The following is a 19,599-nucleotide window of genomic DNA, read 5'->3' on the forward strand; positions in this document are numbered from 1 at the left end:
AAAGTAACGCTATAAATTTTTTTCGATGTAGCCTATAGGTGCTACAGTATAGGAAAAAACAATCTTAATGAAGGCAAGTCATCACAGTGTGTAATATATATGCATGTTCTGTAACTGGTATCCTGGTATATTATCAGTCAAATATTATTATTATCAGTCATTAGTGATATTAAAGGTCTGTTACTGCCATACAAATCTATTTTTTTTGTTTTACTTCTACTAAGAACAGTTTGCTTTTTTAATATAGGAGTTGGAAAACTTTAAGAGAACACAGAAGCAGTCTGCCAGTAACCAGAGTGCCATCGAGGTTCGCTTAAACAGAGCCCTTGAAGAAGTTGATAAATATAAGATGGAACTGAATAAGCTGAAGCAGGGTAATAAGGTACTCATTTCCTCTTCTTACTTTGTTGGTCTTTTAAAGCATAACTTCCACATGATTGGTGGATCATGCCACAGAGTGTCATGGTGTTACTGCTGACACATTTGTTACCTCTTTATTCCTGTACTATTATCTGTCGGGTGCCATTTATTTTCCATTTAGCTCAACAAATAGCATAGGTAGATTTACTGGCATTTTCCTTTAATTTTTTTTATTAACATAGCCCTTACTGTTTTAATTGCTCTAGCGCAAAGGTCTCCAAACTGCAGCTCTGGGGCCGAATGTGGCATTTTGCTTGTCTTAATCCAGCCCTTAGAGCACTATTCCTCTGACACCAACAATGGGCCATAATTCCTGTCATTGATTCCAACAATAGAACATAATCCCTAACACTGACCCAAACATTTGAGCACTATTTTTCCCACTAACACCAATGATGGGGAACTATTCTTCCCACTGACACCAGTGAAAGGGGCACTATTCCTTCCCCTGATACCAACCATGGGGCACTATTCCTCCCACTGACACCACTAATGGGTCACGATCCCTTCCCCTGATACCAACAATGGGGTAATATTCCTCCCACTAATACCAATGATGGGGCATTGTTTACTCCCAATAATGCTAGGGCATTTTATACTCACACTGGCCACAGTCCGGCCCCCTTAAAGTCTGAAGGACAGTAAACTGGCCCTTTGTTTAGAAAGTTTGGAGACACCTACTCTAGCTGGATGGCACCACCTTGCATTGACTGTCAAATGTAACTTGAAGTTTAAATAAATTAAAACCTAATGCATTTATGAGAGGAACTAAAAACCACTATTTTCACTTCTTCAGCACTCCATTTCCATCAGGAGGGTAGGACGGACCGCTTATAAGATAACACATGTACCTAAAAAAACAGAGAGGTATGAATGCAGCCTTAAAGAATCAGTTAAGGCTGATAATTTATTTTTTGTAAAGGCTGTAGAATTAAAGAGTAGGTTCACCTTTAGAAGCATGGTACATGTTATACCTGTATTTAGGGTGTATCCTGTAACATGCTTCTATTCACATGGCTCCCACTGCCAGAACCCCCTCCCTGCTGTCACATTTCAAAATTGGCATGACTGTTCAGGGCTCTGCCCACACAGCTACGTCATTCATTCACAGCAATCTGTGAATGAGGAAACTACAAGTCTCATCTTTCACCACAGCAGATGGCTTGTAGTTTTCAATAAACTGTGAGTTGGGGAGCTGATGAGTGTGCTTATAGTTCAGTCACAAGCTCTGCAGCTTTCAAACTGAAAGTCCTACAGAGGTACGGGCAGAAAGCTGTAGGAAGTGTCTGCAGGAGCCTGACTTTGCACCTATAATCCACTGATCATGGGTGCAATGCACTCTTTTTTTTTTTCCCCACAAAAATATATGCATTTATAGATTTACTTTGGTGTAGCTGTAAAACATCACTATCCTTTATAAGAATAAAAAAAAAATATTTTTGTTAAATCAGTCCAGTATCCTTAAGACCCCATTCACACCTGAGCGTTTTGTAGCCCTACGCCTGAAGCTACAAAACGCTGGAGGGGAAAAAATACATTATTCTCAATGGAGATGGTTCACATCTCCACTCCAAGTCGCCTGAAGCTCAAACAAGTTCCGGACCCTTTTTTGTCGCGCGAATCAGGCTGATTTGGGCGTTTTCATTCCCATAGAAACTAATGGAAATGATTCGATTCGAGCGTTTAGCGCGACAACGAGCATTTCTATGGGCGTTTTGACGCTGTATCTGCAATGCTTAACATTGGTGACCTTTTGCCCTGCACAAATTCGCGACAAAACGCGGCAAAAAACGCAGCGAATCGCGGTAAAAAACGCTGCAATCGCGGTAAAAAACGCAGCAAATCGCGGTAAAAAACGCCGCAAAAAACGCTTGAAAAAGCTACGCTCAGGTGTGAATGCAGCCTAAGAGAGCATTGTCTTAGTTCTTATCCTTGACCTGTGACCCTCCTGTATATTAGCTGAGGTATAAAAATGTTTGTTTCACAATTGCTCCAGATGTGTATTGTGTTTATGACGTCTACAAATAAGACAAAAGATATCCAGCTGATACAGCAATAAAGCAGATGCCTGGCTTTAATCTGTGCACAGATTGCATTTTCCCCTAGTTGTCTTTGTCTAATTTGTCAGAGTAACATACAGCAGAGTCTGAGGCTTCTAAATTGGTTTTAAAAAAAAAGGATTAGGATAGTTATGGTAGAATAACATAAAAAAGTATAGGATTTTCTTTAATAAAAATTCAAAGGGCAGAAATGGGTATTGTTTAGCATCCAATTATAGATGCCTTATATTAGTCTGACTGCATATATTTGATTAACGCTAATTGGTGATTGGTCATTAGATGTATTCCTATACAAGTTCGCATTACTGAGGGACTGGTGTGCAATTCCAGTGCACTCGTGTTTTTTGCATGTTTTTTTCACTGCTTCCATTGAAGTAAATAGGGCCAAAATGCCCCACTCTGCTTCAAAAGTAGCCCATACTGTATATCTTTTGGAGCTTCAGGCATTAGGCTACATAAACTTAGCTACGACTAAGGCTATTGCCTGAAACGCATCAGCTTTATTGTTTTACTGTCACTCTGATGTACCAATAAACAACACTTCAAGGATTACAGTGTTGCCAGCTCTTCTTACTACTGTTGCATTAAGCTACATGTGCCTGAACACTGAAATGTGAACAGGAACAATTTAAAAGCATGGAATTTGGATTCTTGAGCATTTTGGAGCTTCGAGGTACAACGCACAGGCGTGAATGGCAAATTAAGGTATTGATGCAAGCCATTTAACCAGGGCTTTTTTTTCCTCAGAGCCAATGTGCAGGAACTCACCCCCCTCCTCTAGGTTACTCTAGTCTCCGTCCCCTACCTGCCCATAAAACCGCCCCCCTTTAGGGACATGGAACCAAGTATAATTTGGGGGGCTATACAAGTAATTTGTATAAACTTTGTTAATATAAAGCAATGCATGAGCTCATCCCTACTGGTACAGCTCTAAGCACCCATGTGAATGAGCCCTTAGACTCCTTTCACACTGAGGCGTTTTTCAGGCACTAAAGGGCTAAAAATAGCTCCTGTAAAGCGCCTGAAAAATGCCTCCCCTGCCACCCCAATGTGAAAGCTCGAGTGCTGTCACACTGGGGCGCTGCGCTGGCAGGACGTTAAAAAAAAAAAAGTCCTGTAAGCAGTATCTTTGGAGTGGTGGAGGAGCGGTGTATACACTGCTTCTCCACCTCCCATGCCTATAGAAATGAATGGGCACTGCTGCTGAAGCGCCTGCAAAGCGCTTCGGCAGTGGTGCTACATGGGCACTATTAACCCTTTCTTCACCGCTAGTGGGGGTGAAAAGTGCCGTGCTAGCGCCTGAAAAGCCCTGCATTTACTACCAACACGGGTGCTTACAATGGTCAGCTTTTATTCATTTATGTATTATTAATTACAGGTACTTTATATAGTGCTAACAATTTACACAGTGCTTAACACACAGACACACGCACATGCGCGCACACACACACACACACATATATATATATATATATATATATATATATATATATTTATTTATTATACATTCACATCAGTCCTTGCCCTCAAGGAGCTTACAGTCTAGGGTCTTTAACTTACATTCATACATACACATAATACGGCCAATTTAGACAGGAGCCAATTAACCTACAAACCTGTCTTTGGAGTGAGGGAGGAAACCCATGCATTCACAGGGAGAACATGCAAACTCCAGGCAGGTAGTGCCATGATTGGGATTCGAACTGACAACCCTAGTGCTGTTCGGCGGAAGTGCTACCTACTATGCTACCCAGGTAAAAACTTTTGTTTCAATAGTTTTTATTGGTATTTTGAAAAATGAACACTGTGCAGAGCAGCAAACAAATCCTCACATGCTCTGAATCATACAACAAGAATTGGTACAAAAATGAGGGGAGAAGAGTGGGAAATCTTCAGGGGAAGATCTTGGTAAACCGATTAGGTCTTCAATAAGGCCACGGTGGAACATATGGGCATCAACAGAAATAAACAAGGAAAATAAGCTTTGGGTTATGAACATAGTACATTACCAAGACATTATTAACCCTGAGAGGTAGCTGTCAGGATTATTTCCCTGTATATCAGAATAAGAATCAATAAGGGTAGGAAGATCCTGAGGTTGAGACCTTACTGAAACATAATTACTGTGAGTAGGCCCTCAAAAATAATAAAGAGGGTTCTAGTCCAGTGACCACATCTCTTTAAATATTTTCCCCCCATTTCCTTCAACTATAGCAAAAAATCATTTGAGTGGGAAGACAGAAAGAGAAGAGAAAAAAAGGGGGAGGGGAGAGGAAGGGGAAGAGCAGTTAGAACATAATTCCTAGATCGGTTGGGATCAGAAGAACAATAGAAATGCTAAAGAAAGAAAGAGGAAAGACGAAGGGAGTCCGTCCGCAAATCCTCCAGTCATTATCGCCTTCAGTCTCTTGGTACCTGAAAATAATAAAATAATAAAAATCCAGCAAAGAAGACCAAATTTTGTCAAAGGTTGTTTGCTTATCTCGTTTGATACTCACTACCTTTTCGTTCAACATGATCCCCCATGTAAAAACTTTAATCCCAAAAGTAAAAAAAAGCTGTTGCTGTAACTGCTTAAAGAGGAAGTAAACCCTTCCAAACAACTTGGACCTATAGGTAAGCCTAGATTAAGGCTTACCTGTAGGTCCAAGCAATATCTCCTAAACCTATATGGTTTAGGAGATATTTGCCCGAAAATGGGCACCGCTGTCTACGGCGCATGCGCCGTAGACAGCGGCGCGCAGGCGCACTAAATGCGGCAAATCCAAGAATGGATTTGCCAAATTTGTCGACTCCCGTGCGCATGCGCGGGAGTGACGTCATCGCGGCTTCGCCGTATGACAGCAACGGAGCTGCGAGGCGCGACTCCCGTGCGCATGCGCGGGAGTGACGTCATCGCGGTTGCGCCGCTGTCATTGGTCGGAGCTGCGAGACGCCACCAGCAAGATGGACGCGGCGGACTACAGGGATCAGCGGCGACTTCGCTGGCTCCTGTGTCAGGTAAGTGACACATAATGAGCTACTATGCGATGCATAGTAGTCCATTATGCTTTACCTTTGCAGGGAAAAAAAAGAGGAAGTAAACCCATCAGGGTTTACTTCCTCTTTAAAGAGTTATCTGGAGCTTGGCTTTAATTTGTTAGTTAAGTTCTTTTAATCTGCTAGTTCATCTAATACTACCCCAAACTGGCAATGCTGTTGTCCAAAAGTGTGTCCATTGCTCCTCCATCCAGAGTGGGGACACCCTAAAACAGGAAGTGTGTTAGTTTGGATCACCAGGTGAAAATAAAGGTAAAAAACCTAAAAAAAGGAAAACAAATGCAGCCATTACATCTAAGGATTAGTAAACTGCAATATGTTACATTTTTGTTTTAACAAGGCATCAGCTTTCCATCACACTGTTAAAATGCAAATTAAATGAAATACGAAAGTTCATCTGAACTGGTCACTCATGTAAAGAAAGTGCTGATCATATAGTCCAGAATTGTACCATGGGTATACGGGAAGTGCCCCTGCAGTAGTTGCATATACAAGCCTTTTAGGCAGGCCTTAACAAAACCAGGTGCCATGCCGTTTTGCTTTGCTAGTGAAGTGAAGAAATTTTTGTTCTTGTAAAAGCAGCTGTTTGGGTCATGTACATACACTACCAAGTCACACAAAAATAGACGGAGCTCTGCCACTTCCTAACAGACAAGACTTCATAGTGATCAGCTATTAAGTGTGTGCTGGGCAGGCTCAATGTGTTGCACAGTGTTGTGTAAACTGGTAATTAATACAAAGGTTAACTAGAACATGCATTTGCTCCACAGGCCTTAAATGTAAACTGTAGATGTTGCAAAAAAACACAAAAAAAAAAAAGAAAGAAAAAAACCTTGTATAGCATACGAGCACATTATAAAATACTCGCCTTGGAAGGAAGCCCTCCAGTGCTGTAATGTCAGCACTGAGAGGGCTGACATGTTCCTCCGGTCATTCCCCCAAGTTTGCTCACTCGCTATTCCCGGTCATGTGTGCGGAAGCCCTCGGTTCTGGGACGAAGCTTTGAAATTCCGGCACAGTATGAATATCCTGGGCATTCGTCCCTGAGCGCATACTGCCCTAATCCTTATTACTGTTAGGTGCACAGTCAAGACACGACAGCTGTCAGCCCCTTTGGCAGGCTGCCGGCAGCAGGGCTGCATAGAGCACCTCTGCCTGCAGGTAGATGCCAGAACCCAATGCACAGGGGCTAAACATCCAGTGTTCATGGGACCTTTACTCGTTTGCACTCATCATAAATAATGATACAGATAAAGTAAAATGGGCTACTTGAATAGAGAGTTTGGAAATGGCACCTTCATGTTTACCTCTCATATATATTGTGGTTGTTTAATAAAGTTTACAGACAAGGGTCCTTTTCACATTTGTTTCTTTAAAAAAAATTAGTGTTTTTTATGTTTTTTAACTAGAGTAAACCACCAACATGTAATAGTTGTACTAGAATATTATGGTGTTCATTTAATTTTCTACTCCCTGAACCATAGGAGTAACCTACATTGTGCTGTCAGTGTGTATACTGTTTACAGCATTTCCAGGTGGCAGACGGGTATAAAATGGAATTTTACTAATGCAGCACTGCTCCTTTCTCCCAGGATACCGCTAATCAAGAGCGCAGAAAGATTGATGAACTAAAACTGGAAAACAAGAAGCTGGAAAAACAAAAAGCAGATTTGATGGCTGGATTTAAAAAACAACTTAAACTTATAGACATTTTAAAAAGACAAAAGGTGAGCGTGTTATATATCCTTTTTCTGTTTGTAAACCAAGCTGCGTTCCACTATGTGCTCTCTGCATATAATCTACACATATAATATAGTTCCAGTATAATTACAGAGAAAAAAATTACCCTTATTAATGAGAAAATACACAAGGAAATGTATGAAGATCTCCCAGCATATTGGGTATGATGCTTTATATGGCATTATTGTCAACTGCCCATACTTCTCTTGTTTGTCTCCTCCTCACTTCCCAACCAGGGTTTAGAGAACGAAGGAGGGAGGACCTGTTATTCTTCACTGTGCGTCTTGGATTGTTTATAGATTTGGAAAGAAATTGGAATTTTTGCAAGGTTTATATTGCTGTCTATGTCTCCTTTTAGGAACTTTTTTTTTTTTTACTTCTTGTTCTGGGTACTGGAAGTTAGAGGAAGGTTACCTATAGATAGTAGTAGAAAATGCAGATACACTAATAGAGACTGCTCTTCTGCTGTAAAATTTGGATTTTTGGTTTACCTCTAAAATTATTTTCTGGGAGTTCATTGCAGGACACAAAGGACTTAATATTAATCCCTTTGTGACTAAGGGTAGAACAAATCGAAATGTCTAAGCACAATTTTGAAACGTTGACATGAGTAATTAAAATGGTACCGCATTTTTTTCATGACAAATTGGGCTTACTTTTGGTGTTGAAATGGTAATGAGCATCTCCTATTTTTTTTTAGCAAAGGAAAACTGGCCCAAAAAAGTAAAAAAAAAAAAAAATGTTTTTATTAAATTTAACAGTATATTTATTGCTATTGCCATAACCTACCACCAACGGAAAAAAAAAGTATTTAATTCTCCTGCTCCTGACGATAGCAATGATACCCCATATGTGTAGGTTAGTTGTTTGAATAATAGTGCCCATTTTGCTTTTTTTATCCTACTTAAAACAAACAGACACTGATACAAAAAAATAAATCCTGTCCAAAGAATAAATAAAAGAAATATTTTTTTTTCAAAATTGTCATTCTTTTTTCTTTATAGCGCAAAAAATAAAAACTGCAGAGGTGATCAAATACTACCACCAAAAGAAAGCTCTATTTGTAGGGAAAAAAAGGCCATCAATTGTGTTTGGGTACAATGCCGCAATTGTTAGTTAAAGCGACGCAGTGCCGTATCGAAAAAATGGCCTGGTCATTAAGGGGGTAAATCCTTAAGGTGCTGAAGTAGTTAATCAGCACTGTTTTTTTTGTTTTCTGCTAAAAAAAAAAAAAAAAATTTGCTCCGAAAATTTTGAAAAAAAAAAGTTGTTCTTAGTCTCTGTTAGAAAATTTTGTAAATAAGTAATTTTCCTCCTTTACCGTTGTGCTCTGATAAAGCTGCACTGAAGGGCACTGTTGAGGAGGCACTGATAGGTGGCACTGACTGGCATCGCTGCTGTGGCTGCACTGATAACCGGGGCACTGAAAAACAGTGCCCTGATTATTTATGCAGGTCTCCCCTGTGAGGAAACACTGCTGATCGGCTCTCCTCTCCTCACATGCTGTCAGTGTGAGGACAACTGATTACATGGGTAAAGAGAATCGTCATTGGCTCTTTACCAAGATTGGTGATGCGCCATGTCCCGGCTGCTTATCGCCGTACTGTGCGCCCCTGCGGCGATAGTGGGATGAAGTCATGTGATGTCTTCCCAGAATGAAAGAGCTCATTTTACTATATGGCGGGTAGGAGATGGTTAATCGTACATAACAGAACACCTATTTATGATTACTTGGAATGTCCCAAAGCAATGAGCATGAGGGGTGGGCAGTAGGAAGTCCAAACATACCTAAAAGCCTGAAATGACAGGGACCTCACTGCAAAGCTGCCTACAAGACCAAAATTTGCAGAACTTAGTGTGTGAAGAGAAGACCAGGTAGCAGTCTTACAAACTTGAACAACAGAAGCTTAATGCTGAATCGCCTGAAAAGTACTTACACCCTTGGTGGAATGGACCTTGACAGGGAAAGGAGTCTTGCCCTTCATAACATAAGCTTGAGAAATGAGCTAATGAAGTCATCTAGGAATAGTTGAGAAGCAGTCTAACCCTTGTGAGGACCCTCAGAACAAACTGGGAATCAGAATTTCGAAATAAAGCTGAACAGTTTGAACAACATCCAAAGATTGACACATTTTCTCCTTAAGATCCTTAGGATTAGGACAAGAAAATTTGCAAGACACTGCCCTGTGGAACAAAGAAACCACCTTGGTTTCTCTGTGAGCCAAAGTAATGGCAAGAAGACATTCTTGCATGTCAAGAGCAACAAATTAAGGTCCCATGGCAACAAGGTAGGTGAGCATGCACAGCGGGACAATTCATGTGAAACACTGCACAAAGGCTTTTACAAAGGAATGAGTCTCTGAACAGAACAGCCAAAGCCAAAAGGCCAAGGTCTGTTCCTTGAAAGAATTTAAAGCCACAGACATATCCACACCAGACTGGAGAAAACCCAAAATGTGCCCCACAGCATATTGTCAGGTATGAAACTTGCAAGCCTCAAACCAGGCGAAAAAAAAGCTTTCCAAATATGGTGGTACAACTTCCTGGAGGTTGACTATCCTGCCTTGAGAAAGATAAGGATTCCAGAGTCAGAAATACCCCTATCCCTCAGGAAGTGGTCTTCAACAGCCATGTCAATAAAGCCAGTGACCATAAAGCAGGATGGAAGATTTCACTCTGCGACAGCAAATCTGTCTGATATGGAAGAACCCACAGCTCATTTGCCAAGAGATTTATGATATCTGCATATCACATTCTTCATTGTCAATGAGTGCGATCAGAATCACCAGATTGCCCTCTACCTTTACCCCGCACATCAAGCCACAAAGAAGATGGAGTGAAGAGAAAGCATAGGTCAAGGAAAACCGATCCCAATGAGTCACTATTACATTTACTGCAAATGCCTGAAGGATCACTGGTTCTGTATACATACCTATCTAGTTTGCTGATGGATCTGGACACCAAGAGATCTAAATTCAGTATCCCCCACTGCAGACCAATCAATGCGAACAACTCCTGGGTAAAGGGTCCATTGTCCCAGATTTATCTGCTGACAGCTGAGACTTTCCACCTGCCAATTTTACATGCCGAGACATAGCATGGCAGAATCGGAACGTAAAGTTCTGCCTAGGATAAGATCACGTCTGGCTGGTCTGTCTTGAGTAGATTAACTTAATGTCCTTTGATCTACGCCACAGCCATGGCATTGTCCAACTGTAACCTGTCTGGGGGGAGGGACTCCAAAGTTGCACAGACTAGTGTGGGGGAGTCAACAGAAACGCCTAAAGTTCCAGTATTTTGATGTCAACTTCTGCTTCTCTGAGGACTGCATTCCTGGAGGTTCACTAGAACACCTCATGAGTCCCACAGGCTGGCATCCATTGGCAAGACCTTCCAATTCAAGGGAAGAATATCACAGCCTCTTTAAGGATATCCACCATTCCAGAGCTAACCGGTTGTCAGTAGTCGGATGCATCGGCCGATCCAGGGACTCCTGATGATGTTTGTCCCATGCCAACATGATATTGAGCTGAAGAGCTCTGAAGTTAGAAACTAGGCATACAGGGCCACATCTAAGGTGGCTACCATGTTGCCCAGCACCCCCATGCAGGCCTGAGGGATTTTCCTTCTAATGTGGACAGACATGGTTCCCACCTTTGAAAGATGTCGTATGGAATCCTCCAAGGCATCCACCAAGAAAAGCTCAAAAAAGGATCCCCCTGGTCCAATTCTCTGGAACGGAGCATAAGCCCACCACATGGCTTGCTGAAAATCTGCAGGCCTGTTTTATACCTCAAGGGAAGTACCCACCCAGCTGAGAGGGGTGTAGGCACAAGCCACAACACCCTGTAAACAAGTGTCCCTTATACTTGCTTCCCCCTGTGCTGAAGTTTAGTGCACTGTGTGGTATAACAAAATAGAAATTTATTGTATGTATAAATACACAGTAATTGACTACATAAAATATAAAATCAATCTCCACCATTAACTATTCAATGACAATGTTGTCAAATGACCAGACAAATACAGACAAACTAACAGACTGACAAACATATAGGGGAACATCTTCACTGCATGTGCATAAATATATGGGCCATAGAAATGCTATATAGATTTAAGCAAAGTGGCAGCATCAAACGTGGAACCAGGTAATCCTTTTATGAAAAAAATAGCAGCAAAAAATAATAGAACTCAGTCATTCAAAATCGTTCAATTGAAAATAGTAAATAAAGTGGGCTGTATGAAGCTGCTAAGGGTAAATGGCAAAAGGGTATTGGCATATTGGATTATAGCAGATGGATATTCGTTTGGTAAGCACAAAAATATATATATTGCCGTCCATAGAACACACCTGCACAGAGATCGTTAGTAGCAGAAACCAAACAGTCTAAGTAACAGAAGTATAGCAGGTAGGTATATGGTATGATCTACCTTACCCAAGATGTAGACAGTGATATGCTGCAGGTAGTTTGACACGGTCTGCTGTGTTCAGTAGTCCATTCTTTGATTTTTAAAAATTGAACAAGTGTGTATCTATCACAGGGTGGTGTCTGTGGATACACTGATAGAAAAAATGCCGCGTCCTAGTTATCAATTTGTGAATATAAATATTGACAGGGAGAAGGGGGAGTAAGGAAGAAAAATAAAAAAGGAATAAAATAACCTTCACATAAAAAGACCTCAGAAGAAAAAATGTGGGTTCAGTTGGACTTTTTAGGCATAAAGAAAGTTGTGAACACAACCAGTATATTCAAAAAGAATTATTTCTATTTATTTTTTTAAAAAAAAGAAAGACAATTTAAAAAGAACAGGGAAAAGTTCAATTTCCTTTTTACACAAAAAAAAAGGAAAATGTTTCCTCCTTAAAACTACACATTTAAGACCTAATTGACATCCTATCAAACATAGTAAAATCCATTTCAAATTTCCAAAAAGGAAAGAGAAAAGCAAAATATATATCTATACAAATGAGGGATCAAGGATATCAATCATACAGTCAACGATTACATATATTTTTGGTGCTCTACATGTTTCGTGTCTACGATGACACTTCTTCAGGAGCTGATAATAATGTTCTAAATTATTCCTTCGTAAAGTGTGTCCCAAATAGGGAGATCACCGTTTCCAAAGGAGGAAATTGGTACGATTGATTACACAAAACTCATAAAGTTTAAATCTTCAGTGTTTTTAGTAAAAATTCTTGAGGCGTAAGTGAACACAAGTAAATCCGTGATGGATACTATTTAGTATCCCCTGAGCTCAGGTTGCAAAAAACGGATCAAGTTCCCAATGGGTAAAGAAGGAAAGTAAAGGGGGAATCAAAGAGGCAGACTATTCGGCCCATTCACCCCTATCATATTGTTTTTTGTGTGCAAAAGATGGCCGCCATTCAGTAGTCCATTCTACTTAAGATGGAAAAGCAATGGTGTTCACATAAAGGTGGATATCAAACAGCTGAGCGAGGAAACACCTCGTGTATCAGTCAGTATCTGTATGCCACAATATTCACTTATTTCCGGACTTGTGAATTCAAACATCCAAGGTGGATAAAGGATGAATGATGAAATGGCCCTTTAGAGTGTCGGCTGGATAGCATTTACCAGGAAAGCCGTGTCACGTGTGCCAATAAACAGCTATGTCATGGATCCTGAACGCTGATGCACAATGCTCTGAGTGACAGACATTCACATGGTGACGTCAACTAGTTTCACGGGGAAACTCCCGCTTCTTCAGGACTAGCGCCCCCCTGGCTGAGACGGGTATAAATATCAGTGATGACTCAGTTTCTGTCTTCCCATAGGGAGATCAATTAACCATGTTTGTTTATATAAGACGATGAATACATTGAACCATTCATAGTGAAAGGAGGATGAATATCAAAATAAACCATCAGTGATGTGGCTGGTTGAAATCAAAACACAAATAACCTAACATAAAACACTAAGTCTTAATCAGGTAAACAAATAGAACACAATATACAGGATATAAATAAAATGAGATATGCTTCAATCGTGTATAATATAAACACGTTCATAACTGTGTTAATACACACGAGGACACAAAGTTTGGAAAAAGCTAGTGGAGACAAAGATTAATTACAAAAATTTAAAGAAATATATTGGAAAAAGTTTTTTGTTTTTTTGTGTATTATTTGAAAACAATTGTCACATGGGGAGCTAACTTTGTTAGTATCGATGTAGAATCGTTATATACGTCAATACACACATGGGATTACAGCGCAGTTGAATACTTTTTGGACAAATTTTACTTGAAGATGCCACATCAAAACAAATTTATTTTGGATTTGTTAAACTTTGTGCTATATAATAATTTTTTTTAATTCAGTGATACTACCAACAGGTGTCAGGCACATCTATGGGTGCGCCTTGTGTGCCCTCATATGCGTGCCTGCACCTTTTGGATGTGGTTTGAGCAAGAGGTCTATAAGTCTGACCTCTTTAATGGACTGGTGGGGTCTTGGATTAGGTATATTGATGATATCTTGGTGGTCTGTAAGGGAACTGAGGCAGAACTTCATATATTTGTTGATGTACTTAATAATAACAATCACAATATAAGGCTGACATTTGTTTCAGATCCTGCCTCGATTTCCATCCTCGACCTCATGATCACAAGAAAGGACAGTAAATTAATGACCTCCACCTTTAGAAAACCCACAGCAGCTATTGCCCTCCTTTAGGCGGATAGTTTGCACCCTAGATCTTTGGCGAATGGCATCCCAACAGGTCAATTTCTACGCATCAGAAGGAACTGTACAAGTGAAAACCAATTAAAAAAAGAGGCCCATGAAATGTATGCTAGGTTCAGCCTTGAGGCTACAGGCACAAGGTGTTGCAGACAGCTAAGAAAAGGCCGATGAGTAAGGACAGATCTTTATTTTTAAGACAACAGGGTCAGATTTCATCTTCTTCTCCTAGAAGGAGGGTATTGTTGGAGATTATCCACATAAGGTAGCACACAGAGCCCCAAACCTTTCGGACATGCTTACTCAGTTGGAATTCGTGCAGACAGCCAATGATTCTTGGTTGTCTGATTTTCCTAGAACCACTGGAATGTTTGCGTGTGGTCAATGCCAGATCTGCAAGTTTGTTGAGTGCACTGATTCTTTTTCCAACACAAACAATGGCAATGTTTATAAGATCAAAAGCTTAATTACTTGTGCAACCACAAAGGTGATCTATAGCCTACAATGCTCTTGCAATAAGATTTACATAGACAAAACTAAGCGCCAACTCCATATACGCATTAGCGAAAACACCTGGGTGACATCAAACATAAAGAACCTAAGAGTCCACTGGCCCAGCATTTTCTCCTTCACCACCAGTCCAAACTGGATGGACTGATGGTTAAGGGGATCTATGCACTCAAAATTAGCAAAAAGCAGGGTGATTTTGAGAAGGTACTCCTTCAAAAAGAAAAATTCTGGATATATAAATTAGATACTTTAATGCCTTATGAACTTAACAAAGAGATGAATTTACAGGTCTTTTTAGACTCGTTTTTGTTTCCCATGTGACATTTGTTTTCAAATAATACACAAAAGAAAAAAACTTTTCCAATAAATTTCTTTCAATTTTTGTAATCTTTGTCTCCTCTAGCTTTTTCCAAACTTTGTGTCCTGAGTGTATTAACACAGTTATGAACGTTTTTATATTATACACGATTGAAGCATATGTAATTTTATTTATGTCCTGTATATTGTTTTTTTTCTTTTTTCTTTTTCTTTTTTTACCTGATTAAGGCTTTGTGTTTCATGTTATGTTATTTGTGTTTTGATTTCAACCAGCCACACCACTGATGGTTTATTTTGATATACATCCTCCTTTCACTATGAATGGTACAATGTATTCATTGTCTCATATAAACAAACATGGCTAATTGATCTCCCTATGGGAAGACAGAACCTGAGTCATCACTGATATTTATACCTGTCTCAGCCAGGGGGGTCTAGTCCTAAAGAAGCGTGAGTTTCCCCGTGAAACTAGTTGACGTCACTCCCCCTCCATATGAACGTCTGTCACTCAGAGCATTCTGGATCAGATTTCAGGATTCATGGCATAGCTGTTTATTGGCATATAATGCGAGATGCGGCTTTCCTGGTAAATTCTATCCAGCCGACATTCTAAAGGGCCATTTCATCATTCATCCTTTATCCACCTTGTATGTTTGAATTCACAAGTCCGGACAAGTGAATATTGTGGCATAGAGATACTGATTGATACACAAGGTGTTTCCTCGCTCAGCTGTTTGATCTTCACCTTTATGTGAAAACCATTGCTTTTCCATTGTAAGTAGTATGGACTACTGAACACAGCAGACCGTATCAAACTACCTGCAGCTTATCACTGTCTACATCTACCTACCCGCTATACTTCTGTTACTTAGACTGTTTGGTTTCTGCTACGAACGATCGATGTGCAGGCTATTTTCCTGTGTCCTATGGACTGCAATATATATATTTTTGTGCTTACCAATTGGATATCCATCTGCTATAATCTAATATGTCAATACCCATTTGCTGTTTACCCTTAACGGCTTCATACAGCCCACTTTATTTACAAATTTTAATCAAACGATTTTGAATGACTCTGAGTTCTATTATTTTTTGGTGCCATTTTTTTAATAAAAGGATTACCTGGTTCCACATTTGATGCTGCCACATTGCTTGAATCTATATATCGCATTTCTATGGCCCATATATTTATGCACATGCAGTGAAGACGTCCCCCTATATGTTTGTCAGTCTGTTAGTTTGTCTTTATGTGTCTGGTCATTTGAAAACATTGTCATTGGATAGTTAATGGTGGAGGCTATTGATTTTATACTTTCTGTAGTCAATTAGTGTATTTATACATACAATACATTTCTATTTTGTTATAATTCATTCGTTTTTTATTCAATTTTTTTCAGACACTACATCTCTGCGGTTCTGTATGTGGTATCTTTTCTATGCCTTTTATCCTTTTGGTGTAGCTTCCCTTTTCATAACTGAACAGCTGGCCATACTGACCTGCAGGAGCCTGAAAGCACATGTTGTAAGCACGGAACCAGCAAAATGGCTCCTGTGCATGTGCAAATGCACGCTATGTTGGTCCACCCATTTTGAACACTGCTACTGCAGTGAAGCGGTCTGCCCAAAGCACAAGGGGCCACTGTAGGAGAATGCTGCCACCTGTTTCTGTTAACCCAGAGGCACTCGGCAGTCTAACCTGCAGGTCCAGGGCCTCCAGCGACTCAACTCTTCCTCCAGGGAGTCACTGTGGATAGAAATAGATACCTGGAATGACTCTTAACATCAATTCAAAGTTCAACATTCTCTTAAAAAAGATTTGGTATAGTGGTTGGCAAGGGTTTGCAAACCGGTGACCAACTTGAATGCCAGATAGAATAAAAAATTCCATACTACAATCCTCTCCTAGCAAAGTAAAAGGGGATGTTGGGTATAGAAAATGGATTGTACCATTTCTTGTGAATTCAGGCATGGATAAGGCCGCGTACACACGGGCGGACTGTTCGCCCAACCTTGTCCGCTGAACAGTGTTTGGGCGGACAGTCCGCTCGTGTGTGGGCTTTCAGCGGACAGTTTCAGCGGACAGTTGGACGGACAAAGTCTTTCGGAAATTCCGAAAAACTGTCCGCTGAAACCGTGTTTGAGCGAACAGTCCGCCCGTGTGTGGGCCTGTCCGCTGTACTTTCGAAATGAGCGGACTGTTCCCGCTCGGAAAGTCCGCCCATTTCGAGCGCGTGTACAGGTAGGCGGGGCCCGCGAAGGAGACGTCGCGGGCTCCGCCGCCTGGAATGGGCTTAAAGGGGAACCCCAACGCCGAAAAAAATCGGCGTGGGGGTTCCCCCAAAGTCCACACCAGACCCTTGTCCGAGCACGCTACCCGGCCGGCCAGGAAAGGGGGGCGAGCGAGCGCGCCCCCCCTCCTGAGCCGTACCAGGCCGCGTGCCCTCAACATGGGGGGGTGCCTTGGGGAAGGGGGGGCCGCGCGGCCCCCCCACCCCAAAGCACCTTGTCCCCATGTTGATGAGGACAAGGGCCTCTTCCCGACAACCCTGGCCGTTGGTTGTCGGGGTCTGCGGGCGGGGGGCTTATCGGAATCCGGGAGCCCCCTTTAAGAAGGGGGCCCCCGGATACCGGCCCCCCACCCTATGTGAATGAGTATGGGGTACAATGTACCCCTACCCATTCACCTGTGAAATAAAGTACAAAAAAAAACACAACACAGGGAAAAAATATTTTATTGCACAGCTCCGGGGGTCTTCCGTCTTCGGGGGTCTTCTCGCCGGACTCCTCCGCTATCTGTGTGTAGCTCTTTTACTAGCGGAGGAGTCCGGCTTTCTTCCTCCCCGCCGCCGGCCTCTTCTCCCGACTTCGGGGGTCTTGTCCCCCTCTTCGGTTCTTCTGCCGGGCCACCGCGCCTTCTTGTAGCTCTTTTGCAGGCGGTGGCCCGGTCTTCTGTCGCCGCTGCCTTCCGTTCTTCTGTCGCCGCCTTCGGTTCTTCTGCCGGGCCACCGCGCCTTCTTGTAGCTCTTTTACAGGCGGTGGCCCGGTCTTCTGTCGCCGCTGTCGTCGCCGCCGCCTTCCGTTCTTGTTCTTCTTCTTGTTCTTCTTCTTCTTCCCCAGGAGATGTTGACTCGACGAGCTCTCCGGCCGGAATGCCAGAGCCGCGCTGTGCGGTCACTTATATAGTGACAATGGGGCGGTGTCACATGGTATATGTCACATGGGTTGGTCACATGGGTTGATGTCACATGGGGACTATGACATCGTAAGGGGGCGGGGTCACCATGTGACACCAACCCATGTGACATATACCATGTGACACCGCCCCATTGTCACTATATAAGTGACCGCACAGCGCGGCTCTGGCATTCCGGCCGGAGAGCTCGTCGAGTCAACATCTCCTGGGGAAGAAGAAGAAGAACAAGAAGAAGAACAAGAACGGAAGGCGGCGGCGGCGGCGACGACAGCGGCGACAGAAGACCGGGCCACCGCCTGTAAAAGAGCTACAAGAAGGCGCGGTGGCCCGGCAGAAGAACCGAAGGCGGCGACAGAAGAACGGAAGGCAGCGGCGACAGAAGACCGGGCCACCGCCTGCAAAAGAGCTACAAGAAGGCGCGGTGGCCGGGCAGAAGAACCGAAGAGGGGGACAAGACCCCCGAAGTCGGGAGAAGAGGCCGGCGGCGGGGAGGAAGAAAGCCGGACTCCTCCGCTAGTAAAAGAGCTACACACAGATAGCGGAGGAGTCCGGCGAGAAGACCCCCGAAGACGGAAGACCCCCGGAGCTGTGCAATAAAATATTTTTTCCCTGTGTTGTGTTTTTTTTTGTACTTTATTTCACAGGTGAATGGGTAGGGGTACATTGTACCCCATACTCATTCACATAGGGTGGGGGGCCGGTATCCGGGGGCCCCCTTCTTAAAGGGGGCTCCCGGATTCCGATAAGCCCCCCGCCCGCAGACCCCGACAACCAACGGCCAGGGTTGTCGGGAAGAGGCCCTTGTCCTCATCAACATGGGGACAAGGTGCTTTGGGGTGGGGGGGCCGCGCGGCCCCCCCTTCCCCAAGGCACCCCCCCATGTTGAGGGCACGCGGCCTGGTACGGCTCAGGAGGGGGGGGCGCGCTCGCTCGCCCCCCTTTCCTGGCCGGCCGGGTAGCGTGCTCGGACAAGGGTCTGGTGTGGACTTTGGGGGAACCCCCACGCCGATTTTTTTCGGCGTTGGGGTTCCCCTTTAAGCCCATTCCAGGCGGCGGAGCCCGCGACGTCTCCTTCGCGGGCCCCGCTTACCTGTACACGCGCTCGAAATGGGCGGATTTGCCTCCGCCTTACGTGGGCGAGTCCGTTCATTTCAAAAGTTGAGCGGACTGTTTGGCAAACAGTTCGTTGAAACAGTCCGCTCGTGTGTGGGCAAGTCCGCTCATGCAAATTTTGAGCGGACTGTTTGCCGAAACTGTTTGACGAACAAGGTTGGGCAAACAGTCCGCGCGTGTGTACGCGGCCTTACAGTTCCATGTGCATCTTGATACTGCAAATGCTGCTTCTACAAATGCTTCCCGGGGACACAGTCCTGCTTCCTAAATGTCTTTTAAACATTACATAGATGCTGCTACGATGTTTGATAGTTTTCTAAATAAAATGTATGTTCAAGCAATGCCTTTGCTATTAAAACTATAGGATATTATAGAACTACTGCAGTAAAAGTGTTTTTTTTTTTTTTTTTTTTCTAATCATCTGCTGAGAAATCTTGCTTTTTTCCATGCACTTCATAGTTACTGAAACAGGCTTCCAGTTCAGATTAACAAGTTCCTTA

The 19,599-nt window shown here is 42.7% G+C and overlaps 1 protein-coding gene across 2 annotated transcripts in view; it reads left to right on the top strand.

Moving 5' to 3' along the window:
• Positions 1 to 19,599, top strand: part of TEX9 (testis expressed 9) — a 138,528-nt gene that overhangs the window by 104,455 nt on the left and 14,474 nt on the right. For both annotated transcript variants that reach the window (XM_077473878.1, XM_077473879.1), the window contains 2 exons: positions 248 to 382; positions 7,112 to 7,246. In XM_077473878.1, coding sequence (XP_077330004.1) covers positions 248 to 382; positions 7,112 to 7,246 — 270 coding nt within the window. The remainder of the gene's footprint in view (positions 1 to 247; positions 383 to 7,111; positions 7,247 to 19,599) is intronic.

This window comes from Lithobates pipiens, unplaced genomic scaffold (genome assembly GCF_037356315.1).
Source record: "Lithobates pipiens isolate NorthernLeopardFrog02 unplaced genomic scaffold, aLitPip1_a1.2 Scaffold_8, whole genome shotgun sequence".
NCBI classification, from domain to species: Eukaryota; Metazoa; Chordata; class Amphibia; order Anura; family Ranidae; genus Lithobates; species Lithobates pipiens.